The sequence below is a fragment of the Pongo abelii genome, chromosome 6 (genome assembly GCF_028885655.2).
Source record: "Pongo abelii isolate AG06213 chromosome 6, NHGRI_mPonAbe1-v2.0_pri, whole genome shotgun sequence".
NCBI classification, from domain to species: Eukaryota; Metazoa; Chordata; class Mammalia; order Primates; family Hominidae; genus Pongo; species Pongo abelii.
In genome coordinates this window covers 55,630,102-55,657,263 of record NC_071991.2, presented here as the reverse complement: position 1 = coordinate 55,657,263, position 27,162 = coordinate 55,630,102, and the positions used below count along the sequence as shown (strand labels likewise).

The window sequence follows — 27,162 nt, the reverse complement described above, 5'->3', positions numbered from 1 at the left end:
GACTCAAAGTGAGACTGGAATAAACAGGTTTGGAAATATATGGTTTTATTAAAAAAATGTTGTTTCTGCTCCCAGAGTGCTATGAAGAGGAGCTGTTTTTGTCTACCTCCTACTTCAGCCTGCTCCACCCCTATAATGATTACCAACTCCTTGTTTTCAAGTAATATAACCCCTGGAAACTATCTTAAGCTAAATAGACTGTTATACAGGATGGTCTCATAAAGCCTCCAGGGAATACTCAGAACTCAGGGACGGGTGGAAACAGGAACTGGGAGTATACCTGGAGCCAGTTTCTCCCTCTCTTCCTCCTTCCCTCCCTCCTTTCTTCTTTTTCTCCTTCTAACTCCCTCCCTCTTTCTCTCCCCCTCCCTCCTTCCTTTCCCTCCCTACTTTCACTATCTCTTCCTTCCTCTGTCTCTCCTTCTCCCTCTCCTTCCTCCAGAGGCATCCAGTAGAGGCCAGGTGTGCTACTAAACGTCTAGGACAGGCCACCACAACAAAGAGTTATGCAGCCCTAAATGCCAGTAGTGCTGAGACAGAGAAACCTCACCACTGGCAATGGGGAGCCACTCGAGGTTTTTGAGCAGGGAAGTGTCAAAAGGATGTGCGTGTTGATGTGCTCATAAACCTGACCAAAGTTAAGTAGCATGAGGATATCTTACTTTATGCAATGGGGAGACTCCCAGAAAACTTTGAGACAATCAATATTTTAGAAATGCAATCCTATCTTAAACTAGGGCAGCTGCTAATGAGAAGTCCAGGGATCTGTGGTGCCGGGTTTGAGAAACTCAGCTCTCCTGCCCCATCTGCTTGGCCAGCCTTTCAGAGGGAACTCAGAGTCTCTGTCATAGATTGATTCACCTCTGCTGTGTTTTCGTACATCTGAAAAGGGTCACTTCAAGGTTAGTACTTCATCTGGTCTTGCAAAAGGGGAGAGTCCAAAGTTTAACCTAATTTTTCATATGAGATGAATGTCACATGGTTGTGGGAAATACAGTAAATTATAGGAAAAGTCCTTGGCAGAGATCTGGAAGCCTTGACTGTGCTGCTGACCTGGGTGACGCAGGATAGGCTGCCTGCCCTCCAGCCTCTCACTTAGCCCTGAGCAAAGGCTAGACTAGACCTCCAGAACCCAGCCACATGTAGCTGGAAGGGACTTTAGCTCTCTCTTCTGTGAACATAAAGTAGCTAAACAAACAAACAAACTGCCTCTGACCCAAAAATTCCTTTTCAAAGCAAAAGAATAAAATTCTGATTTTTAATATGAATAATAAGATGACAAATTGAGGCAATAAGGTTTCCATCTATACCAGTGCTTCTCAATAAATGAAACTTCACCCCCCACCACCTCCCCCCGAACCCCTGGGGGACATTTGTCAATGCCTACAGATATTTGTGATTTGTCCCAGCTGGGAGCGCTACTGGCATTTAGTGGGTGGAGGCCAGGGATGCTGCTAAACATCCTACAACGTAGGAGGCAAACCCCCACAACAAAGAATTTTCCAGCCCAAAATGTTAATCAATAGTGCCAAAGCTAAGAAATCATGATGTATACTGGTAAGAAACAGCAAAAATTCTCAACTGCAGCATGTCATAAACAGTACTTTTCCTTCTTACAGTTTAGATCCCGGGCTGAGCTGATATTAATACATTTGGGTGGTGTCTACATTGACCCATCAAAACATATCTGGTATAAAACCACGAGAGAATACTGCCCTCCAGATTCAGCAGATATGAGACAAATAACATCCTGTTCATTTAGAAAGAGCTATGTTGAAGGATACTTGCTAAATGCCTGAGATCTTTCTGGATGACTCTTCTTGCTCTTGTTTTTACAAAGTAGCCATTCCTGGGCTATTTGTCAAACATACCTTATCTCGTGTAATATCATCTTTTTTGTTTGGTGTGGTTTTTGAATTCCAGGCAGACCGTGCCTAGTATAATAGTCTTGGACAGACATTCTTCCTGTCTGGAGTATTTTCTTCCTGTCTAGAATATTTTAGTTACTGCCCTAAAGTTTTCAAAATGTTCTTTCTCTAAAAAGATATTCTTGCAAATCAATGAACTTCAGAAAATGGAAAAAGTTGACCAGTGAATTTTAAGATATGGTGTATTTCAATGAAAGAATAGACATAATAAGTAGAAGCCAAATAAAATGGGCTCAGAGCATGCCCTCAGCATTTACATGTAGCCTTCTGTCTAGAGATTGTCCTTGTGGATCCAGAAGAAAATTGAACAATATATCAGTCATGAAAATAAACAATGGCCCATCACCAAAAAGGAAAGTAGGCAATGGGCCTGAAATAATGTTTAACTTTACATCCTCACTCTATTCTCATTTTGTTTTATTTTTTTGGGACCGTGTGGGGACACTGGGCGTTACTTGCTCTTTGAGATGTCTATGCATTTATTTGGCTGGACAAAAGAGATCAAAGGCAGTAGGGATACTTGTTGGGAAAGGATGTTGGTAAATATGGACAGTGATAATAAGCATTAAAATGCAATCCTGATGTGCTCAATTATTTTTAAAAATATTGGCAAAAAAGGTGAAATTTTAGAAAATCTGTGATTAGCCTATCCTGTTTTTCCTGAAACAATAGGCCAGTTTATATTTTGTCAATATGCATTCTCTCCATGTTTAGTAAACATGTAGCCACTCACTTAATTTCTAAATATTACATTTTCATTTTTACCCCAAGATATAGGGATATTTAACATGAGGTTATTTCATCCACTCAAGATGTTTCAGAGAACAACGTGATGTCATTCCTTTTTTTTTTTTTTTTAAACACCATTTGCCGGAAAAGAATGCCTTTCAAAACCTAAGCCCACCTTCATTGGCCTTTGGTTATGCTGTTTCCTCTTCTGTAAATGTCTTCCTCAAGTCATCTGCTCCCTAGTCAACACCATCACTTCCCCACCTGCTCAATCTTTCCCACGCAGGTGAATTCCTATCCATCCTTCAAAGCCCAGTTCAATATCCCCTTCCGCAGCCTTCTAGGAAGAATTTATTATTCTCTCCATTATACTACCATAGGATCTCCTACATGTTCTGCTGTATCACCTGACACATAATTGCCTGTTTATTCTTGTATTCATAGATCAACTTTAGCTATTTGATCTACTAGTTTCTGTGAAAGATGTCAAAAGCATTATGATTGTGGATTTGTCAATTTATCTTTGTAAGTCTTTCAATTTCGCTGTATATTTTTGAGACTGTATTGTCATATAAAAGCTCAAAATTATATCCTTCTGGTAAAAATAAATCTCTATTATCTCTATCACTAATAATGCAAATATATATATTTGCTCTATTTTGGGTTTCTATTGGCTAGTTTGCTGGGTATGTCTTTCTTTCTTACATTTCTCTCATGTTACGTTTTAGTTGTGTTTCTTGAAAGGATTTTTAAAATGTTATCTAAAAATCTTTTTCTGTGATGAATTAGAGCCACTTATTCTGATTAGAGTTACATAAGGATTTTTTCTGTAATCACTGTACTTTTCTATTGCATCTTTTTTCTCCTTCCCTGCTTTTTATTGGTTTAATTAAACCTATATTTCTTTTTCCCTTATGTATTTGTGTGTGTGAGAGAGACAATCTCAGTCTGTTGTCCAGGTTGGAGTACAGTGGTGGCATGATAGCTCATTTTAACCCTGGACACCTGGGCTCAAGCCATCCTCCCATGTCAGTCTCCTGAGTAGCTAGGACTACAGGCATGTGCTACTATGCCCAGCTAAATTTCAAACTCTTTTTAGAGATGGAGTCTCACTATGTTGCCCAGGCTGGTCTCTACCTGGCCTCAAGTGATCCTCCTACCTTGACCTCCCAAAGCACTGGGATTACAGGCATGAGCTACCACACCCAGCCATATATTCTTTTTGATTAATGGATTTCATCCCACCATTTTTTAAATTATCAAAAATTTAATACATACATAATTGACTTAAAATATTCTTCAGTTAATTAGTAGCTCTTCTTACATTTCCCAAATTAAGAGAACTTTAGACTTCTTCATCCCCTTCAAACTTCCATGTCATTTTTTTACCCCGTGTTTAAGTCTCCTACAATTAGCCATCTTGTTATTGTTGTATGCAAATAGGGCATGATTAGACTGACCCACATTTACCAGTTTTCTTGCTCACCACTGCTTCTGGACATCCTTCCTCCTAGATTCAATTTGCTTCTCACTGAAGTATATCCTTTAGTATTTCTTCAAGTGAGGATCTATGATTGGAAACTCTTGACATTTGTCTGAAAATATCTTTATTTCACCCTTGCTCTTAGATGATAATTAGCTGGGTATAAAAGTTAGGTTGGCAATATTTTTGTCAGAGCACTTTGATGAAATTATTCAATAATCTATTCATCTCTTCCTGCTGAAGAAAAGTCTATTTTTACCTATTTCTGTTCTTTCAAAGATAACCTGTTTTGGTTTTTGTTGTTGTTGTTGTTTTAGGATTTTGCTTTGTCTTTTGGTATTCTGCAATTTCAGTATAATCGGCATAGATACAGATTATTTTTATTTATCTGGTTTGAGTCTCATTTAGCTTTTTTTTAATCTGAAGATTTTGTGTCTCTTACTACGAATTCTGGAAAGATCTCAACTGTTCTTCTCCTTAAATATATATTGCTTCCACAGATACCCTAAACTCCATCATTTCTCAACTTCTGAGGATCATCACTCCTTTGCTTATCTTTTCTGTCTTCTGCATTTCCAGTCTCTTACCTATTGTATCAATTTCATCAACAAGTCAATTTGCCCTGGTGTTTCCCATCTTTTAAAAAAGTCCTCCCTTGACTCCACATCTCCCTTGAGCTATCCTCTATCTCTGCTGAACATCATAGCCAGCCTTCCTGATAGAGGAGGTACCCACATATTTCTCTACTTCCTTACCTTCTTCAGTTCAGTTGAGTCTTACTTCTACCCTCAGCCATCCAAAGAGATTGCTCTTCCTAAGGTGGCTACTGACTTCCATGTATTTGAGTCAATATTTAGTACTTATTTCATTGAACCTCTTACCAGCATTCAACATAATTGACCATTCATTCCCTAAAACATTCTTCACTTCTTGGCTTCTGGAACACTTTGTTGGTTTTCTCTAAATGTTTGAACACTGAGTGCTTGGGGATGAGCTCTCTTTTGTTTTCTGCTCCCTACCCTTAATATAGTCATGTGCTATATAACAATATTTAGGTCAACGATGAACCACATATATCATGGTGAACCCATAAGATTATAATGGAGCTTCCCTATGTAAGTGTACCATTTTTTATCCTTTATACTGTATTTTTACTGTACCTTTTCTATGTTCAGATATGTTCAGGTACATAAATACTTACTGTTATGTTACAGTTGCCTACAGCATTTATAAAGTGACATGCTGTAGAGGTCTGTAGCCTAGGAGCAATAGGCTATACCATATAGCCTTAGATGTGTAGTAGGCTCTACCATCTAGGTTTGTGCAAGTATGCTCTATGATGATCCCCCTCAATGATGAAATCACCCAAGGATGCTTTTCTCAGAATCTATCTCCATCATTAAGTGATGCATGACCATACTTTTTATTCATTCACACAATTTTAAATATCATCTATTCATCATAGATGGTGAAATTTATACCTCTGGTCTTTGCTCCTCCTCTGAGCTCTCAAACTATGAGATCCTATTTGACACTAACACTTGGATATCATAGCATTTAACCCTAACCCATCTAAAATGGAATTCTTCACTTTCTCCCCAGAAGAGTGTCTTTCCCATCTCAGCAAATGGTATCATCATTTACCTAGTTCCTAAGCTAGAATCTCAGAGTCATTCTTGACTCCTCTCTCCCTCAAAGGCCCACACTTCTTCTATTATCAGGTCCTATAAATTCTATCTTCAAAATATATCTCAAATTCCTCCACTTTCCATCTCCACTGCCAGCATCCAGGTGTTAGGCTCTATCATTGTTCAACTACACTACAACATTGTTTTCATGTCTATTCCACTATTAACACCCTCTCATTCATTTTCAACACAGTTGTCAGAATAATCTTTTAAAAAAATCTATGTGAAGTCCTCCAAGGGCTTCCTACTGTACTTAGATTGAAACAAAATCCACACTCATGAATAAAGCCTTTAAGGCCCTGTGTAACTTTTCCTATCCTACCTTCAACTTCATCCCAATTCCTCTCCCCCTAACTTTTGGTGTTCTGGCCACCCTGGCCATCTAGTTCCTTCACCACACCAAGTTCTTTTGCTCCTGCAAGGCCTCCATATATTCCTTCTGCTGGGAATGATCTCTGTCCCTTTCTCTTTCCCTGTGGAAGAGAACTGGCTCTTCTTTTCCATCTGGTCACCTTCCAAAAGAGGCTTTCCTGACCATTCTGGATAAGGTTGGGCCCCACTTGGTCTCTCTAGTAGCAGCCTCATCTTTTTTTCTTCTGTAGCCCTTTTTATACTTTTTTTTCTGGAGTTGCATTTTACATATTATTTTATTATATTTAATTGATCTTCACAGCAGATTAACAATTGACTTTGCTGCCATAATTAAGAGCATTTCTAGTAAAATATTAAGAAATGTATGATTGCTGAATTTAGAAAATGTCCAACTTTAGATAGGATACTTTACTGAGGAACTCTTTTAGTACTGCATTCAATCTTGGTAAGCCTCTAAGTGAATTACAACATTTGGCCCTGTAAGTCCTTCTGGGATGAATTCTCTGCATTCCTGTTAAAAAATGCTTTGTCATTTCTTAGGGTCATTCCCTAGAAAAATGTTGAGAAATTTTTGGCATCATTTTCAAAGCAGGAACTATATAATAGGCAGTTTGCGTGTGATAAACTGAAATACCAGAAAGACTACTATAATTTCGCTTTATTACACAGTCATAAGTTGCTCTTTTTTATTTATTAACTAGCTTATCTTCTTTCTCTGCTTTTACTCATCGGTTTCCTTAGAAGAGATCCAGATCCATTTTGTTTGCCTCTTTATGTACACCCAATTACTAGCATGTATGAATAAAGAACTCAAACTGAGGCTCTTTTTTTCTTAAGTAGAACTCGGATGAACACCTTTCCAAATTGTGACCATACTCATCATCCTGCTTTTTTGTTAAATAAAAGCAGTTTGTAAAAAAAAAAAAAAATTGTCTACGTTTCTTTTGTTAATAGAGGTTTATGACTTTGAAAGGCCTTCTATAATGCTTTATGATATTTTAACTTCGTAAAAATTCGGGACATTTTCGTGCACATTTGTATGCCCCCAATAGACTGCCTATGGTCATTTCAGATTGACCATGGCCACATTTGCTTCTTAAAGCTCTTTCATGCCAGCATTTTTGCTTTGTTTTGTTTTCATTTTAAATCATAATTTAATACGGGAGGACCTACGCCTCAATAATCAGAGATAAGACCATCCTTACTTTGTGATATTCAGAATATTTAACAACTGTCTGGGAGCATCGATCAATGAGACCAGCACTTTGGTCAACCAGGAAAGATTTTCAGCTTACTTACCTGAAGGCCACACCAAGTCCTACTGAATATGGAAACTATCTCTGGGGAAAGCAATTCCATAGGCCTTATTGGTTGCCTGCATGTTTAGCCAACTCCTTTACTTTTTAAAATGCCTTTTTTGGAAGTAACTCAAAGACTTGGAACCTTTTAATTATCCCATAATCATGTCTTATTTATACCTGCCTGGATAGTGTAGAGATGGGAAAACTTCAGTCAAAAGGACACAGTAATTGAGTTCTGCCTTCCAGAACTTGCTGAGCTAAATTCAGGTTATAGCGATCAGCTTGGGCTATCTTGGGTTTGTCCACACAGTGCTTTGTTGTGGGTGGTCAGAGTCTTACTCCTTAGCTGATGGCATGGCCTATAATCTGTTTCTCCACGCTTCTTTCTGACTCTGTCCTGGGGCATGGTGGATCGATGAAGGATTTTCAAAGATCAAAGCACATCTCTGTTTTCTCAGGATCTGTCTGCAACTGCTTTACTGGAAGGAAAAGCCCAGTTGGGGATCGCTCCTGCTGATCTTCATTGACATGTCTGAGGCTACCTGCCTTTAAATGACTCTGAACTTTCTGACATTTTTCTTCTTTTTGGATCACAGGTCCACACGTTCCGAGGCCCACATTGGTGTGAATATTGTGCCAATTTCATGTGGGGGCTCATCGCCCAAGGGGTCCGGTGCTCAGGTAGACACAGAACTTTCTTCTTTTCCAATTATATAAAATGCCACTGTGCTGAGCTGGAGGATGTCTCTCCAGAACTGGGAAATGTGCTCAGATTAGCTCAAAAGTCTAGCCTCCTGCAGGGTTCAAGGCCTGTCTGTGCTTAATGGGGAAACTATTTCAAGTGTTTGCAGGAATGAAAAAGAATATCTCATGTTTATGCAAGAAAAGAAAAAAAAAAACAAAAAGTACATTTCCTTAAACACCTACCTGCCTCTTACAATAGGCAGTAGTCCGTAAAAGAAAAAAAAATCAATTCCAATGGAACTGCATAGCTAGAAAAGCCATACTTTTTCCTACCTCATGTTACTACAAAAGGTAAGACATAAAAATAGTAATAGTGCTGGTGAATATTTACCACATACCAGGCACCGGTTAATCTCTATTTATCATGTCGTTAGCCTCACCAACAGACCTTGGGGGAGATGCAATTATCCTCCATTTAAAAAAAAAAAAAAAGACAGAGGCTTGTTATTTGCCCTTGGCTATGCAGCAAGGAATAGAATATTGATTCAATGGGAGCCAGATTCCAGAGTTCATACTCAGTATCTCTTTGTCATCAGATTAGCAGTGAAACCATGCACCTTGATTTGATATCACATATTTTCAAAGTAGTTTGAAAGCCTGGGTGATTTTCCATCTGGAATTGGAGGTATACACCTATTGCTAACAGCATACATCTTATTAAGGTACATCTAACACAGTGATAATGAGTTGCCAAATTAATGTGTAACTGGGTTTCCTAATTCATGTTGCCATGGTTTTTCTGGCAAACACCTGTGGCTGGGAGCAAGACCAGCCTCCTCTGATATTGATCAGGTTTCTAGCAACACCATGACTGACTTCTTCCTTGCTAGGATATGATTTTTAAAAATCTTAGGAGCATTTAGAATACAATAAGGTAATGACACTAATTAAGTTGATCTTTCCCATTTTGGCTCACAGCGTCCTGTAACCCTAAGTCCTCCTCTCTGCCTGGAAGAGGCTTCTAGCTTCTGTTGTGTAAATACACCAATCACTGGTGTTGATACCTGGATGGTTCAAGTAGTTCCACCTCCCCCGTTGCAGGTCTATGCTTAAGGGGTGGTCAACATAGCTCAGAAGCAGCTTCTCCATAAATATTCAGAAACTCTGTTTAACACCAAAGACTGACTTGCCAGGAGCCACAACGTATCTCCCAGCTCAGCCACTAAGCAAAGGGGTAGAATATCTGAATTACTCAGTGGTCATTAATTTGGCCTGTCCATATTGTACCTACCAAAAATATCCCTAATTGCTGGTATTATCCAATTTCAGCAAGAAATTGGTCCAAAGTCAATATTATGAGAACAAAACTCTGGGCTTCATATTAGCTGTGAACAGTAACTTTTCAACTTTCTCTGGGATAAAAGGGTTTTTGTGGGGTTTTTTCTGGTTTTGTTTTTTTAAAATAAGACATTTTCTGAGGCCATATTGTTAGTATTTTCCAATGGCTACTTTCTGGCCTTATATTTCCTCTTAGCAGCAGGGAGGCTGAAAACTGATCATGAAAGGTTAGGAAGAACCATCATTGCCTCTCAGCTTTCCATATATTACATCTTTTAAGTATTTTTAGAATGCACTGGACTTTATTTGTAGCATATGGATTTCTACTGCTTTGTAAAAAATGGAGTATTTTTACATTTGTTATAGAACATCTTAATTTTAATAAAATGTTAGTATTAAACTCTACATAAACACATTGTTGCTTTAGGTCTTAAATGAACATGGATGATTCCTATTATATGTGGTACCTAGGGTAGAATTCCAAGAGGTAGAAAGTTGAATGGTAGTTACAGGGGATGGGTAGATGGGGAGTTATATTGTTTAATGGGTATAGAGTTTCAGCTTTGGAAGATAAAAAAAGTTCTGGAGATGGCCAGTGGTAGTGGTTGCATAACAGTGTGAATGTACTTAATGCTAGCAAACCATACACTTAAAAATGGTTAAAATGATAAATTTATCAGAATTTAACAAAAAAAATTAAATGAAGTTTGTAAGACATACTGAGAATTCGTAATGAAATCACTTAAGAATAGCTGGGCAGATATACTTACATGTTTTTATCACCATATTTGCTATTTATTTTATTTGACCTAACACGTATACAGTACTTAACTATATTTCAGACGCTATGCTAAACACTTTATTAACTTTTATTTGAGCCTCATGGCTAATGCCAGGAGGTAGGTGCTATTATGATCTTCTATAAAAGAGGATTCAACAAGAAACCCAGCCAACTCTATTTAGCGCAGTTAGCCAAAATTTGCATTCACTAGATAGATGTATCAAAATATTATTGAAGTCACTTGAGCTTTGTTGAATTTCTCATGTTGATAAAGATGAATTAGAACTGTTTTTTTTTTATTTTGGAAGGAGGGTAGACAGAGAACTCAGCCAATAAAAATTACATGAAAATCACTTAGAAATTACCACTGATTTTACAAAAGTTTAGATCCTCTCAAGTTCTTGGTGTGCTTAAGTGCTATTTTATAAAGCAGATGACTACAGTATTCCTTATTGTGTGTGCACATGTATGTTATTCTTTGTGCCTAGGAAAACAGTATTAGAAGACACTGAGTAGACAGCACATCAACTTTGAACAACTATAGCATTGAATTTTTCTCTTTCAGAATGTAGCAGAATGTAGACTATGCTGCTTTTTTTTTTTTTTTAAGATGGAGTCTCCCTCTGTCACCAGGCTGGAGTGCAGTGGTGCAATCTCAGCTTACTGCAACCTCTGCCTCCTGGGTTCAAGTGATTCTCCTGCCTCAGCCTCCTGAGTAGCTGGGATTACAGGGGTCCACCACCATGCCCAACTAATTTTTGTATTTTTAGTAGAGACAGGGTTTCACCATGTTGGCTGGTCTCAAACTCCTGGCCTCAGGCAATCCGCCAACCTGCCTCAGCCTCCCAAAGTGCTGGGATTACAGGCTTGAGACACCACGCCCGGCCAACTGTGCCTTTTTATCATCAGAGAAATTCCATCAGTGGATATCGACCGCTAACAGGCTCTTCATGTGTTCATTGAACTTTAAAAGCACCTTTTTCAGCTTTGGGTTTTCATATGAACTTTATAAATAATCATCACATTACATTACATGGCATTGTTATAAACTCTCAAGTACTCCTACTGGTGTATATAGTTAGGCATTATTTCCACTCACAGGTGTCAAAATAAGGCACATAGAAAGGAAAGCGGCCTACCCGAACTGCCAAAGGAGGAAGGGATTGGAAACTATGGGGCAACCTTCCAGGAAAGGGGAAGAGGATACCAATGGTCATGGGCTTCTCAAAGCAAAGATTAGAGAGTCCTGCGGAAAGAGTAACTCTGCCTCCCACACAAGGAGCATCAAGAGCTTAAAGGAAACAGCCTGGAACAAACCCTAGGTGCCCTTTATAAGCCAGGACTGTCTGGGAATCCAAACCCAAAAACCTACTTGTGGACCCAAAGGGTTCCAGCCTGAAACAGGAAAACATATACAAAAAAACCTGATCAATTACCTAAGCTGTCTCAGATGTTCTGTTCTTAAGGTCCAGTGACAGAGAAGGCTTAATGAGAAAAATGGAATCATTTAATAAGGGTTTAGAGATTAGAGATGATACTTGTATTTATCCTGTAGAGAGTATCACCTAGAAACGGGACAGATGTTCCAGAGAAATATGTCAAACCCTTGGGTGGTGATATTTTTATTTTTGGCAACATATAATTTGTGTTGTGCTTTGACAAAAGGGCTGGGCTAGGCTAATGTGGCTTCTTTGTTTACAGACTGTGGATTGAACGTACACAAACAGTGTTCCAAGCACGTTCCCAATGACTGCCAACCTGATCTCAAGAGGATCAAGAAAGTGTACTGTTGTGACCTCACAACACTTGTGAAGGCTCACAACACTCAGAGACCCATGGTGGTGGACATATGCATTCGGGAAATTGAAGCAAGAGGTTTGGAAAATACTTCCTATTATAGTAGTATAGTGATTTTATTTTTATTGTTTGTTTTTACTGTTGTCAAGGGAACAGAGTTGCTCTACTACTCTTGTTGGGAAAATGACCTACGCATGTGTGCGCACACACACACTCTGTCACAGGTAGACTCAATCCAACCAGCTATATCAATTTCCATTGTATATATAAACCATGCATATATGCATTCAAAAAATGTTTACTGAACATTTATTATATGCTAGGCATTGAGGTAATAAAGGTCACCATTCTCACCTTCAAGAAATTCTTAGTTCAGCTGGGTGCAGTGGCTCACGCCTGTAATCCCAGCACTTTTTGGAAGCTGAGGCCAGACAATCGCCTGAGCCCAGGAGTTCAAGACCAGCATGGGCAACATAGTGAGACCCCATCCTACAAAATTCTTTTAAAAAACTAGCCAGGTGTGGTGGTGCACACCTGTAGTTCCAGCTACTCGGGAGGCTGAGGCATGGAAGAAATTCATACTTTAGAGTGGGCAATCAGGGGAGCAAATAAATAAACATTGTGGATGGCCGTGTTCAAGGTACCATGGAGTCACAAAGCAAAATGTTTTAATCCTATTTAAGGACAATGAGAAGGGTTATGGCAGAGGTGAGGCTTGAATTGGAGCTTTGAAAAAAAAGGTGCTTCTGTTAAATAAGAAATTGTTGAGCAACACATACATCTCCTACCATATAAAAATGTGCTCCTAATATTCATTGTTTATTTCAAAGAGGAGAGTTCAAAGATTTAAAAGATCTATGCAATGAAAAACAAAGGAAACAAGGAAGATAGAAACATTTCAAAAAATGTTCTTTATGTTGTACATGAGTCACTTTTCCTTTATTTGTGCTTTCTTTGGCCACTGTTCAGTATCAAAATGTTCACTGAAGTTGCCAGATGTAATTTGGGTGATTTGGCCATGTATAGAGGCTTAAACCACTTTTGCCATGTGTCATATTCTGTTATACTGGCTATCCATTATTGTGTCCTAATTGGCTTAATATATTTTATACATATATATTCATTGGTCAACTACCCCATTTTTTCCAAAGCACAACTAAAGAGGATGTCATAGCTTATTATCCCAACCCTTTTAGAGAGAGGAAATTATTCCCTTTTCTATGGAGGGGGAAAACCATAGCTATCCTGTTCCCTGATAACTTGCTAATTTAATCCCAGAGTGTAAGAAATGCCTTCTATCTTTTCACCACTGTGGCTGACAGAGCTTAATGAGTGCTTTGGGATCTGGTGAACATATTAATCCAGTGGCTAAACTGGGTAAGAGGAAAGGAGGGATTCCCTGCCCCTGGGTGAGTGGCTGGGACAAGTGGCCCCGGGCCCTGCAGTTTGGGGTCAGATTATCAGCCTCTCCAGAGCCTGCAATCAGGGCTTTTCTGAAGAAGCTGGGGTCCTCCCATTGTGATCCTTACCAAAGACAACTGATAATTCAGGCATGATAATTACTGACATGTCTAACATTTAAGAATAGGGGGCACTGCACTGAGTTTGCCTAGAACAAGAGCAAGATAGAGTAGCACAAATTAGGAATTGATGCCAAAAGAGTCACAGCACAGGGATTAGAGCCCCAGGTATTAGGGGCCTAAGCATGCAAGCAGAACCAGAGAATGGACTGGGAGAAATTTGTATGACACCCACATTCCCAGCTGTGGGGCCACCACTACCAACACTTTTCCCTGTCTTCCATCCATAAAAAATTCCTTATTGTTCTCCAAATATTCTTTTATATTCATTTGTCTCTGTATGATGTGGTAGAGTGAAAAGATCAAGGATTTGAAGTTAAATTCTCAGCCCTGTCTCTTACTGGCTGTAATACGACCTTGGGCAAGTTACTTACTACATTTGCATATCTGTTTCTTCATCTATAATATGAATGGAATCAACTGTACCTCATAAGGTGGTTGGTGAGGATTAAAGTGACTCGATACATAAATGGACCTAGTACAATGTCCAATCTACCGAACTCAATCTGTGTTAATTTTGCCTTTTCTTGAAATGACCCACACCCATACCTCCACCTCCAAATCTGTCTAACTATATTATGTAGCCTGTACATCTCAATGCTGTCACAGAGACCCTGAATAACAGTGCCTTTGACAAGATAGAAATCTATTTCTTTTCCCAGTAATAGTCCAGGTACCCAGGAGCAGTCCAGGAATAGTCTGTTCTCCTGTGGCAGGAACCCAGGCACTGCAGGTTGTTGCTCTGTCCTGCTTGAGTGCTATCCTGCGTGCACAATCGCAGTTGGCCACCACCATCTCATCTGCATTTCACTCAACAGGAAGTGGAAAAGAGCATACTTATTTCCTTCAAGGCCACAGAAGCTATAAATGTCACTTCTGCTCTCACACGGGCCAGAGTTTAATGGCCACTGCAATGGATATTGTTCTAAAAATCAAAGGTTCCGTTACAACAGAAGAATGGGAGAACAAATATTGGAAGGATAGCTGGCAGCTTCTGCTACTCTGGCAAACTCTAACCATCCTTTATCGTTTCCTTCAAAGATTAGCTTCTTAAAAAAGCATCTCGATGTAATACAGGGTGACGCTTTGCTCAGTGAAGCATGGGCTAAAGTCAGGAAAATTACCCCCATTTAATTATAATCAAAACCATACAACTTGGCATATAGTATAAGGCATAGATTTTTTTTAATTTTACTTTAAGTTCCGGGATACATGTGCAGAATGTGCAGGTTTGTTACATAGGTATACATGTGCCATGGTGATTTGCTGCACCTATCAACCTGTCATCTAAGTCTTAGGCCCTGTATGCATTAGGTATTTGTCCTAATGCTCTCCTTCCCCTTGACCCCCACCCTCCAACAGGACCCTGTGTGTGGTGTTCCCCTCCCTGTGTCCATGTGTTCTCACTATTCAACTCCCACTTATGAGTGAGAACAAAAGCATGGATTTTTCTACGTTCCGTGAAAACCTGGATTTTTTTGAAAGTGACTCAGTGCATCTTATGGCTGAATGTTGGTGTCCCCTGCCCCACCAAATTTACATATTGAAGCTCTAATCTCCAGTGTGATTGTCTTTGGAGATGGAGGTCTCCAAAGAAGTAATTAAGGCTAAATGAGGTCCTGAGGGAGGGACCCTAAACATTATGACTAAAGTCCTTATGAGAAGAGACACCAAAGAGCAAGCTCTCTCTCTCACTCTCCATGCACATATACCAAGGAAAGGACGTGTGACAGAAGGTGGCCATCTATGAGCCAGAAAGAGAGCCTTACCAGAGGCCAGAACTTTGATTCATCCATCAACAGGCAGGGTTCATTGTTCACTGCTAGGGGCTCCCATAATCCACTGGGTCTGTGCCTCTGTGGCAGTGCATGTTCCAACTGGAATGAGATGTGCTCATATGCACCAACATCTTAGAACAGGCTGACCCACAGGATGTCACACAGGTTGTGTGACAACTCCAGTTGATCAGTAGTGGTCACCTGAACAATTGGAACTGAGATGAATTCTGAGGCTAAATAGGGCTCCGTGGGAAAAAGGGCTGAGATTAACTAAGAGCATCTGTCATGGTCACAGGAGGGATAAGGGGAAGTATTCATGATTTATGCCATGTATTTGTTGTCTCTGATGCATACCTAATGAAGACCCTTATATATGGCAGATAATACATACTCCATAAATGTTTTCCCAATGAAAAAACAGGAGACTATGTGAGTTATCAAGAGTTTGGCAGAATATATGGCAGCAGCAGCAGAAGCTATTTGTTTGCTTATTTTTACTGTAGCTGTAGTTTTGATAGCAGCTAGTTTGTGACATACAAAGTCTGAAATCCAGTCCTTTATCCCTGCTCATACTTTTGGGAACTGACTCGTTTTTAGGACATATCTTAACAAATCAATAAGCTCCAAGAACAGAAACCATGTCTTTTTTCTTAGCCTAAATTTGCAGTGATCCAATTTCCAGAAGCAATAACTAAACCTTCATTTTCCTGCATCTGTTTGTATAATCAGTTGTCTAAAAGTATAACAAGTAATCATTTTTTAATTAAACAGTTAACATAGTCTTATTTACAAGTAAACATGAAAGGCTGTAATAGTCTAATTTTTTCCAATAAAAAATTACAGATTTTTTATTGTAAAAAATAAAATAAAAATCTAATCTGTAATACAGATTAGATACCCACATACATAGACGTGTGTATCTAGTACAGTGCTACATACAATATAGCACATGGATTAAGATGATGCTAGGTACCCCATTTACCCTGCTGTGGTTATTACACATCTTATGCCTGTATCAAAATATCTCATATACCCCATAAATATATACACCTACTATGTACCCACAAAAATTAATAAAGATGATGCTAGGAAGAAAGCCAGGTTGCTTCCTACAATGATGAAATTCATGTCCAGCAAGCTCATGAACAAAGGAAAGGAAGTAAGGGAATGGTCCATGAGAATCTTAAATATCAGTTCTCTTTGGAAAGCAGGGAAGGATGAAGACTGGATTTCCATTGAGATCTCCACTGCTACATGGGCAAATGAGAACAGACTTGCCTGGAAATTGAGAAAGACAAGTCCAAGTTCTGATGCAACAGTGTGTGATAAATAAAATCACTGTCTGTGTTTGCTCGTTTCCTGATAGCATGTAGTGTAGACATGAAATTAGAGTCTTTTTTTTTTTTTTTTAGATGTTTCAAGAAGCTAAAGTCAGTCTCTCTCTCTCTAACAGGATTAAAATCGGAAGGCCTTTACAGAGTCTCTGGGTTCACTGAACACATTGAAGATGTCAAAATGGCATTTGACAGAGGTAAGCTTGTACTTTCTTGAATGCCATCTGACATCCTAACACCCTTCTCATTTGGAACTAGATTTTAATCATAGTAGAAATGGGGTTTCAGAACTACTAAGGTTGTTCTTCAAGAAACGGAGGAATAATGGCTTACAAATCTCATGTTTCTGACTCACTGGGTGAAGTGTTTCCTTCGCAGCCATTGACAAGTGATCACTGTCAATGGGCAGACAATCCACGTGGCATTGGAGTACCCATCTGCATCCGCTGTCTCAGGATCCCATTCTTCTCATTCTCTCAAAGCTCCAAAGAAGGGATCATAGGGATTGGAGGGCACCCCCAGCACTAATGTAGGGGAAGGCAGTGGACATGTAGGAGGGAACTGCTTTTGTTCTTTATAACTGTGGTGTATATTCTCTAGAACATACTATCTCTTAAGTCAGATATCATGGCCATCCTGGGGATCCTGTTAAAAATATGGGTCACTGGGACCCAACTTGAAGACTCATTCAGAAAGCTGGATAAGCCCAAGAATCTGTATTTTTAATAAGCAATCCAAATAATTCTGGTACAGCCAGTCAAGACATGGAACCCCTACTGGATAGAGCCTACTGGCTAGAGCCTCTACTTTGTAGTGTGGTATGTGAAATCGATGAGGTAGCCCTTCCTCTCTCTTTAGACTTCTCTCCAGTTCCTCCTCCCTACTGTACTGCACACTCCAGCAGTCCTGAAATACACCCTATTTGTTGCCATGAAGAAGTGCCTTGGCTCACATTGTCCTGTCTATCTGAAATGTATTCACCTCTCTGCCTGGCAAACACCTGTAATCAGGGGTCAGCTCACGCCTTTCCTCCTTGAGGAAGCCTCGCTGACTGCCCCAAGCTAACCTCAGAGCTCCACTTCCTTTTTCCACATCCCCCCACATTCTCCACACTTCTTCAGCATAGCAATCTTCCCATTTCCTTGTCATTGTTAAGTTGCATGTCTGACTGTCAGTCTAACTAGAACTGTTGGTTGGCAGAGAGTATCTCTTTTCCATGGTTCATCAGGGCTTAATGGTGCTTGGCACATGACAGATTCTCAATAACTGTTTGCTAAATATGTAAATAATGAAATCAACATGGCATATATTCTATGCTTTTACTGTTTTGTATACATCGGCAGCTTTTTTTATCTTCAGAACCAAATTTGCTGAGGCATTTATTCTTTTAATTCTTTATGCAAAAGATATTAAGAATTCCTATATGATTAAAACATTTTTATCCAAAAAATGTCATAGTCTGTGACAAATTGGACTGGTATTTCCTAATGGTGAAACTAAAAGTCAAAAAATGTCTTGAGAATTATTGTTAGAAATGGTAAGAAATATAGGCCGGGCACAGTGGCTGAGGCCTAGAATCCCAGCACTTTGGGGGTTGGAAACGGAGCAGGTCAAAACTTCTGTGCTGATCCTTTGTACTGCCTACAAAGAAATAATTTTGGACCAACAATAAATACCAGATATATTAGCATAATATATTTAAAGTGCTGAAGTGAAATAACTGTCAAAATAGGCCCGGCGCGGTGGCTCACACCTGTAATCCCAGCACTTTGGGAGGCCGAGACAGGTGGATCACTTGAGGTAGGAGTTCAAGACCAGCCTGGCCAACACAGTGAAACCCCCTCTCTACTAAAAATACAAAAATTAGCCAGGCATGGTGGCACATCCCTGGAATCCCAGCTACTCAGGAGGCTGAGGCACGAGAATTGCTTGAACCTGGGAGGTGGAGGTTGCAGTGAACCGAGATTGCACCACTGCACTCCAGCCTGGGCTACAGAGTGAGATTCTGTCTCACACACACAAAAAAAGAATGATAAGAAATATAACATCACATATCCAAGAGGAAAGAGTAAAGTTTCCCAGATTAAAGTCCTAGAGGATCAGGGAGGAAGGATCAAGTTAAAAACAAACAAACAAACCCTTCAGTGAGCCTGAAAGAAACAATAAGAACTGAAACTATTCAACAATCATTTTGTGAACGTGACTTCCAAATCCAAGTCTAAAAAACACTGGTGAAGATGTATTAGAGCTTCTTGATGTTCTCTTGTTTCAGATTAGATTGTCATTTTATTATGAACCTTAGTGTCTATAATACAAATTATTGTGCTAAATTTCCATTTAGCAAATTACCAGGGGCTGGGACCCAAATCACTGTTTGAAGTTTGTTTTATCACCCGTTTGCCTGCACAAACCCTCAGAGCCTACCTCCCTCTCACCAAACTCCTTTCTGTTGCCTCCTACACTTCAGTGTTACTAGAAGCCAAAAGAGTTAGCTGAGACTTGTCAGGGAGCATTCATCGTTGGATTTTTTTTTTTCTTTCTGTACATGCCTTGGTGAAATAAGGTCCTAATTAGGACTCGGATCACTGATTGTTTTTCAGATGGTGAAAAGGCCGATATATCCGCCAATGTCTATCCAGACATAAACATCATCACTGGAGCCCTTAAACTGTATTTCAGAGACTTACCCATCCCTGTCATCACATATGATACCTATTCCAAATTTATAGATGCAGCAAGTAAGTACTTCAAATTAATTTTTTATTTATACCAAATTTTTAAGTACAATGCTTTTGACCTTCAGAAAATTAAAACTCAGAACTGTTTAAATTGTTGCATTTGTGCCTGTCTTGTCAAGTGAGGGCACAACAATAAATAGATGACCAGGCATAGTTCAACAGCTGAGTTGAACCAATTCTAAGAACTCTGTGGGCTGATGTACGTATCAGGCAGTTCTGTCCACATTGTTCCCTGTATGCTGGGAACCAACACAGTCAGGCCTATTATATGTTGAAAGCATGAATATTTCTGTAACAGAAAAAAAAAATTTTCAATGAGGACTGACTAGATCATGGGTATCTAATCTTTTGTCTTCCCTGGACCACACTGGAAGAAGAGTAATTGTCTTGGGCCACACATAAAATATACTAACATTAATGATAGCTTTAATGATAATTTTAAATAATTTTTAAAATAAATTATTTTAAAATCTTATGTTTTAAGGTTTACAAATTTGTGCTGGGCCATAGTCAAAGCTGTCCTGGGCATGTGCGGCCCATAGGCTGCGGGTTAGACAAGCTTGGTCTAGATTAACTACTTTTATCTGTTAGGCAGAATTTCATTCCTAATCAGTTAAAGTCACAACCAAGTTTTGTCTGTTGATGCTGTTCAAAATGAATAGGCCAGAATACACTGTGTCAAGCAGTATACTAGAACGTCTCACCAGTGCCTTCTAGTTTAATTATCTCATGTACCCCATGTGGCAAATATTATAATCCCATTTTACAGAGAAGAAAAGCAAGGCTTGGAGAGCTAAGCTCATGCGTCCAGGAATGGGACATCAGGATTTGCCTTCCATCAGCCCGGGGTTGCTCATTCAGTGTTTGGCACTTGGGCCCACTGCTGTAGGAGAGAGGAATAGAGTGAAAAGGGGGCAGGTCTCGGGGAAAGGGCTACACTTTGCCCAGGAAGAGGCAAAAGTGACCAAAGGGAGATTCAGATGCTGAGACACATGACACAGAAGTCAAGCTCACTTTGAGGAAGTTTTTGCTTGTTGTTGTTGTTGTTTTTATTTTAAAAAAAAAAAAAAAAAAAACCTTTAAAGGTTGAAAAGTTTAGGTATGCTGTTAAATATAGTAATGGGATACCTGGTGGGGAGACACAAAGGCAGGCTGGGATCAGTGTGAGATGCACTCTTCAGATGAGCCGAGGCCCTGACCCCGGTAAGACTATTCCCTCCTTCTGGGGTCCTAGTGGTCCTGGCAAAGAAGGTTCTAGCATCTAGATATCCTCTACTCCAGGAGGAATAGCAGGAGGGTTTTCTTTGAGTAGCTGCCAGTACCTATCAGAGACCCAAAAGCCAGAAGCATGTACTCTTCCTCCCATTGTTAATGTGTCCAGTCTCTACTTCCTAACCTGGGCTGTGCACGGGGGTTAAGCATGCCAGCGCTACGGTGAGAAGTGCCGTGAGTGCAGGCTGAGTTGGGTGGCTCATTGCCAATGTCCTTGCCTTGTAAAATGTATTAGGTTGTAGAAGTCTGCTAGGGAAAGACTCATTAGACAACTTCAAGGGAATACTACTGTATGTGGTACAGTTTAAACTAAAACTTGTGGGAGGGATATTTCTAGCAAATCTAGTGTTCAGAAGAAGGCAAAGCACAGTCTGCACATATGCTCCCTGACTGTATGCATTCTGCTGGCTTACAGATTCATGGAGGGCAAGGACAGTGTCCAGCCTCTGGCCACCCAGAGGACATTCAATAAGCATGTGGTGCTCAGCCTCAAACTCTTTCCTGAATGACACAGGACACCAACAAATTGATTAAGTGAAACAGTGCTTGGATTGCATGAATTTATTAGAATCCTTCCCCCACTTCTGGCTAAAACAAAAACTTCTTGTTACTTCTCTGAAAACTTGAATGCCACACTCTGAACTAATACCCATCATGCGTGAACTTCACAGAAATCTCCAATGCAGATGAGAGGCTGGAAGCTGTCCATGAAGTGCTGATGCTGCTGCCTCCTGCCCACTATGAAACCCTCCGGTACCTAATGATCCACCTCAAAAAGTAAGCTCATGCCTCGTGCACAAAGCCTGCTCTGCTCCTAGAGCAGTTAATGCATGAGGAAAAGTGGACGGCATTCCTCCCCAGCCCACTGAGGGGACTAAGCCTCCAGCCCCAGCCATAACTGCTGGAGTTTCACCGTGCCAGGAACCACTCCAGGCACTTTCAGTGTATCATCCCTATGAAAGGGGCGCCACTGCGGTGGCTCACGCCTGTAATCCCAGCACTTTGGGAGGCCGAGGCAGGCGGATCACGAGGTCAGGAGATTGAGACCATCCTGGCTAACACGGTGAAACCCTGTCTCTACTAAAAATACAAAAACATTAGCTGGGCATGGTGGCAGGCGCCTGTAGACCCAGCTGCTCGGGAGGCTGAGGCAGGAGATGGCGTGAACCCAGGAGGTAAAGCTGGCAGTGAGCCGAGATCGTGCCATTGCACTCTAGCCTGGGTGACAGAACGAGACTCTGTCTCAAAAAAAAAAAGAAAGAAAAAGGGGCGCCGTTAGGGGCCTCGTGTCACTCGTGAGATTGCTGACACTTGGGGAGGTTACATAGCTGATTTGAAGAGGTGAAGCCAGGATCCCAGGCAGGCTGATGCACAGCCTTTACCTACTCTGCCTCCATGTCCGCATCTTCATCTGACACAAGCTGTGTACTCTGTGTCCTGTTCATCCCCCATTGCTTGCCCCTTTCCAGGCTCTTGAGCCTGCCTGCCTCCTGGGAGAGCACATTCCCAGCCTGATCTCTTATTTTTCTGGATGTGTGAGTTCTCTCTCATTAAGTAACAAATTGCTCCCAAAACTTAGTGGCTTAAAACAGTAAACATTTATTATCTCATAGTTTCTAAGGGTCAGGAATCCAGGTGTGACTCAGCTGGCTGCCTCCAGTTCAAGGTCTGTAATGAGGCTGCAGTCTTATCTGAAGGCTTGATGGGCCTGTAATCCCAGCTACTCGGGAGGCTGAGACAGGAGAATTGCTTGAACCCGGGAGATGAAGGCTGCAGTGAGTGAAGATCGCACCACTGCACTCCATCCTGGGCAACAGAATGAGACTCTGTCTCAAGAAGAAAAAATTCACTCCTGAAGGCTTGATGGTGGTAGCATCCATCTCCAAGCCCACTCACATGGTTGTTGGCAGGATTCAGTTCCTTAAAGGCTGTTGGACTGAAGGCCTCACTCCCTCACCAACAGTTTGCTGGAGGCAAACCTCAGTTCCTTGCCATGTGCATTTCTCCATAGGCAGCTCACAAGAAGCCAACCGGCTTCTCTCAGAACAAAAAAGCAAGAGCACCCAAAATGAAAGACAGTCTTTTTGTAACCTAATCTCAGAAGTGACATCCTATTGCTTTTGCCATGTTTTATCTGTTAGAAGCAAATCAAGTCCAGCCCATACTTTAGGGGAAGGGATGCAGGGTATGAATTCCAGGAGGCATGGATCATTGAGGTCCATAGCAGAGAGTACCTGCCACACACACAGCTGTCTGTGTGAGTGTGTGGGAGACAGAGATGGAGACGTCTGGATGCTTATGGGACACTAGAACCTCTGGTGACACTATTCTCCCTAAACCTTGTGTCTCTCTCTTTCACTGCACATGTGTAATGAGGTCGATGAGTTGGTGTTATAACATTGGAGGGATCAGGGCACATCTGTGTGCCTCTGTGTTTTTGAAAGATACTTGGCAGCAGCCCATTCTTTGATAAAACGAACCAAAAATTGTCTACATTGACCAGTTTACAGATCTACTTAGTAAGTGAAAAGAAGCAAACTGAGGACTGTATAAACAGTAGGTATTGAGATTTTTATTTTTCTACCTTATAAGACATACAGTATTGTTGCTCAGATTCAGGGTGATAGGTGATGGTAAGATTTTGCTCAGAATATTCCCATTCTGATTGATTAATTTATTGAATTTAAGAGTACAAGTAATTTTTAGATAATAAACTACGGGTATCACATCTGGCTTTCAATTAGCTGTAAAATATTTATTGTGATCAATATCCAGTTGTTACAGTCTGGAAGGCAAAGTACCACTACCAGAAAAATGCTGACACCTTTCAGCTGAACCTTAAATGCCAATAATACTGTATCTTTATCATAGTGGGTTTGCTAGCCATGTTGTTTGGTCAGGCATAGTGCCTGACTTGAGGAAACTGAGCACTTTGATGGTGAGAAATGTCCTCTTTCCAACCTTCTTCTTAGCTTTGTGGCATGTACATGACACAAACTGAGTTGACCTTAAAATAATACTCAATGGCTAATCCTAATGAGTTATAAGGAAATAGACAGAAAGGGATGGCTTTTATGCACAACCTAAACACATTTTAATTCTATTTTGCTCTTTTTTGGAGAACCCATTCCCTTTTACATCTATTATGAACATTCTAAAACTTAAATTTGTGAAAACAAAACTCTGGGAGATTGTAATTTTATTCCATGAGGAAGGTATTAAACCAACTTTGCAGTTTGAATTTTATTCTTAAAGGCTCTGCAGTTCTTATCTGGATGTCGAAATGATGATTTTTAATTTCAACTGCCGTAGACCTCATCCTGTGGGAACTAGAAATAATGTCCAACTGCCTTCCAGTTTGGCGACATTCCAGCCATTCCCCCACCCCATGATAATGGCCTGGCTCTTCCTAAATTCATGACAGCCCATTCTACACATAACCTTTCTCCTCTGGCAGCAGTCCTCCCAGCAGACAGGGATCCTGCCCTTCCCTTCCCACTCTCCAGCATACAGACCAGCAGGAAGTCACAAGAGGGAAAAAAAAGCCTTCTGTATAAGGCCTATGAAAGGACCATGGGCCAGCCTCAGAATCTGCTGCCCCTACAAACCAGTATTCCTTAAATGATAATTCCACATTTACTTAATAAGGAGGACTAATTTTCTAATTTTAAAAATTGTGTTCCTGCCAGATTCACATAAGTAATTCATTTCCACCAGCGAAGGCAATGTCAACAATTTAAAATGAAAAATCAGTAAATTACCATTCCAAAAATACCTTTCTGCTATTCTGATTCCCAATTTTTTCTTGCAATTTCCTGAACCAGAGATATTCTTGGGACTTACATACATAATCAATACATAAAATCAATCGTCAAGTCTCCATAATGTCTCTGTTTTATATGTTTGTTTTGCAGGGTTACTATGAATGAAAAAGACAATTTCATGAATGCAGAAAATCTGGGGATCGTGTTTGGGCCCACTCTGATGAGGCCCCCTGAGGACAGCACCCTTACCACCCTGCATGATATGCGGTACCAAAAGCTGATTGTGCAGATTTTAATAGAAAACGAAGATGTTTTATTCTAATCCATCAGGGAAATGAGCTGAATGGCCCCAGCCCCATCCAAGTTGACAAAGCTAAAGGAATAAAAACATTTCTTACCACTTGATTTGTTTTCCAAGCAAGTGCTAGAATTTGCTGGACTGCAGAGGATCGCCGAGTGGGGTACTGTGTCTCATAGACATGCACCACCTCCAGTGAGAACGAGGGTGAAGGTGAGGGAAGCCCCTCACCTTGGGTCTTTTGCTGTGCCTCCTATGTATGTCTGGTTTGCTGGAAGAGTGATTAATACATCTTTAATTTATTAAAAAACAATGTAGACATTTAAACTTCAGTCTTATTGGTAATAAAAGGGAACTTAATTCATAAAGGTACTTGATACAGTTATACATTTTCCACTTACAAAAAGAAGACAATTCTGTTAAATGAAACCTATATCGTAAAATGTATTTTTATTTTAGCCACGAGAATGTTATTTTTAGCAAATAGAACTCAATGCAGTGCATTGGTTATTACCCTGTGTACCTTGTCCCTCATTTTGCTGTGACACCCTGAAAAAGTTGACCACGAATGCAGTATTATCTTGACATACCTCTGTCCTCCTCAGTGCTTTTCAATGAAATTTCACCTGCCCCTTGTGTTCCTGCTTTTGATAGTTTTTGCTCTTAAGCACTGGCATTCTTCTATTGTATGGTGTATATTTATAGCAATTGTAGGATGGTCTGAAATGTCCACAAACTTTCTATTCATACAAATTTTGTGAATTCCCAAAGTAAAGTATGCTTTGGAATTGGTCATAGTCTTTTCATATCATGAGTGTGTATCCCAGAAGATACAGAATGCGGTCATTTTACCTGAAATTATTGAGAACACTGGATGTATCTGATCTGTGTAAAAAGTTAGCACTTTCCCTCTTTTCTTCCCGGCGAAGCCCTCTGAATTCATCTGTTAATATCAAATTGTATTTTTGCCACATTTCTGTATTGGTGAAAAGCGAATCTGCAGAATAATGGTCAATGCTTTTCATTTTTGTTTTACGAAGCTATTTTTTAAAGTGAGAATAACGTTGGTTTTTACCAACTATTTGTTCCTCCTTGACAAAAGTAGCTCTGTGTGGATAATATGATTTTATTACTACAGTTCCATTCACTTGGTTATATTTATCTTAGCATGAGCCTTTCACACCAAGATTTCTATATTTTGTAACATAGGTGAAATATTTAAAACATCAAAAACTGTAAATCTAGATTTTTAAAAAATCCAACTACAATGTCTTTTCCTTTGATTGAGATGATTTGTGTAAACTCACCAGTCTTGCTTTGGAGTGAGCAGAAGAGAATGACCGTTTTACGTGGAGCATCATCATGTGACTGTTGACCTGGACAGTCCCAAGGGCTATGCAGATGGACTCCATTGGCACACGGAGGTCAGAATGGTTTGACCTCTTCCCTGCTATTATCCCTCCTCCCAACTGTACAGATTTGTTTGTTGTAGTTTATGTAATGTACTTCTTGATACTGTCAAAAAATTATCTGGAAATGGTTTTATTTTGTGAAGTGAACAATACTTTGTAATTTATGATAGTGTAAATGGAAGGCAAAGCATCACATGTATTAAATTCTTCTGTCTATTATTCTGGAGTGTGTGCAAGAAAGTGGTTTGGAGGGGTGGGGTGGTGGATCGTCAAAACATTGTTTCCAGATAGATGTTGGCAACAAATTTTCAGTCATCACTGAAACACAATGAGAAAACAGCATCCCATCGAGTCCCCACTCCTTCTGCAAGCTTCCTTCTAGAGAGCCTGCTTCAAGATTAAGGCCCTGAGTCTCCACATTCACTTTCCATAAGCCCCATTGCATGGATGCATCATCATACAGAGGTGAACTGTTTAGGGCAAATCACCCTAGGCCACTTGGAGGGTAGCAGAACAAGAATTTTAAAGTCAGAAAGCCCTGAGTTTGATCCCAGATCCATCCATTTAGTACGACCTGCATATAATCATGGGAAGTTTGCGGCTCTGAAAAACTGAAGATGATAATCTGATTGTGATATCTTAAATGAAATTTATGTTCTAGGGTAATTAGTAATGGTTATTTCTCATTATTACCATTTTAGAAGGGGAAAGGATATAATATGGAAGCAGGGATGGAAGAAGCATAAGAAAAGGATTTGTCACAGGTTCAATCCAAGTCCAAATGGCACTAAAGGATATAACAGGCCTCTATAATGGGTAATGAAGTTCACTTGACTCCTTTTCTCAAATGTGATTCCAACACTTGATCCCCTCTTCCTTTAGTCT

The 27,162-nt window shown here is 40.1% G+C and overlaps 1 protein-coding gene and 1 long non-coding RNA gene across 4 annotated transcripts in view; one reads left to right on the top strand and one right to left on the bottom strand.

The window, feature by feature from the left end:
* CHN2 (chimerin 2) overlaps nucleotides 1–26,496 on the top strand; it is a 317,079-nt gene extending 290,583 nt beyond the window's left edge. Inside the window, exons 8-13 of the mRNA XM_002818096.4 lie at nucleotides 8,098–8,182; nucleotides 12,006–12,179; nucleotides 16,913–16,990; nucleotides 19,394–19,531; nucleotides 21,475–21,580; nucleotides 24,718–26,496. Of these exons, the coding sequence (XP_002818142.1) occupies nucleotides 8,098–8,182; nucleotides 12,006–12,179; nucleotides 16,913–16,990; nucleotides 19,394–19,531; nucleotides 21,475–21,580; nucleotides 24,718–24,889 (753 nt within the window). The 3' untranslated portion in view covers nucleotides 24,890–26,496. The remainder of the gene's footprint in view (nucleotides 1–8,097; nucleotides 8,183–12,005; nucleotides 12,180–16,912; nucleotides 16,991–19,393; nucleotides 19,532–21,474; nucleotides 21,581–24,717) is intronic.
* LOC112134289 (uncharacterized) overlaps nucleotides 1–27,162 on the bottom strand; it is a 101,998-nt gene that overhangs the window by 2,958 nt on the left and 71,878 nt on the right. For all 3 annotated transcript variants that reach the window (XR_010140854.1, XR_010140852.1, XR_010140853.1), the window contains exon 3: nucleotides 24,966–25,136. This is a non-coding gene — a long non-coding RNA (uncharacterized LOC112134289). The remainder of the gene's footprint in view (nucleotides 1–24,965; nucleotides 25,137–27,162) is intronic.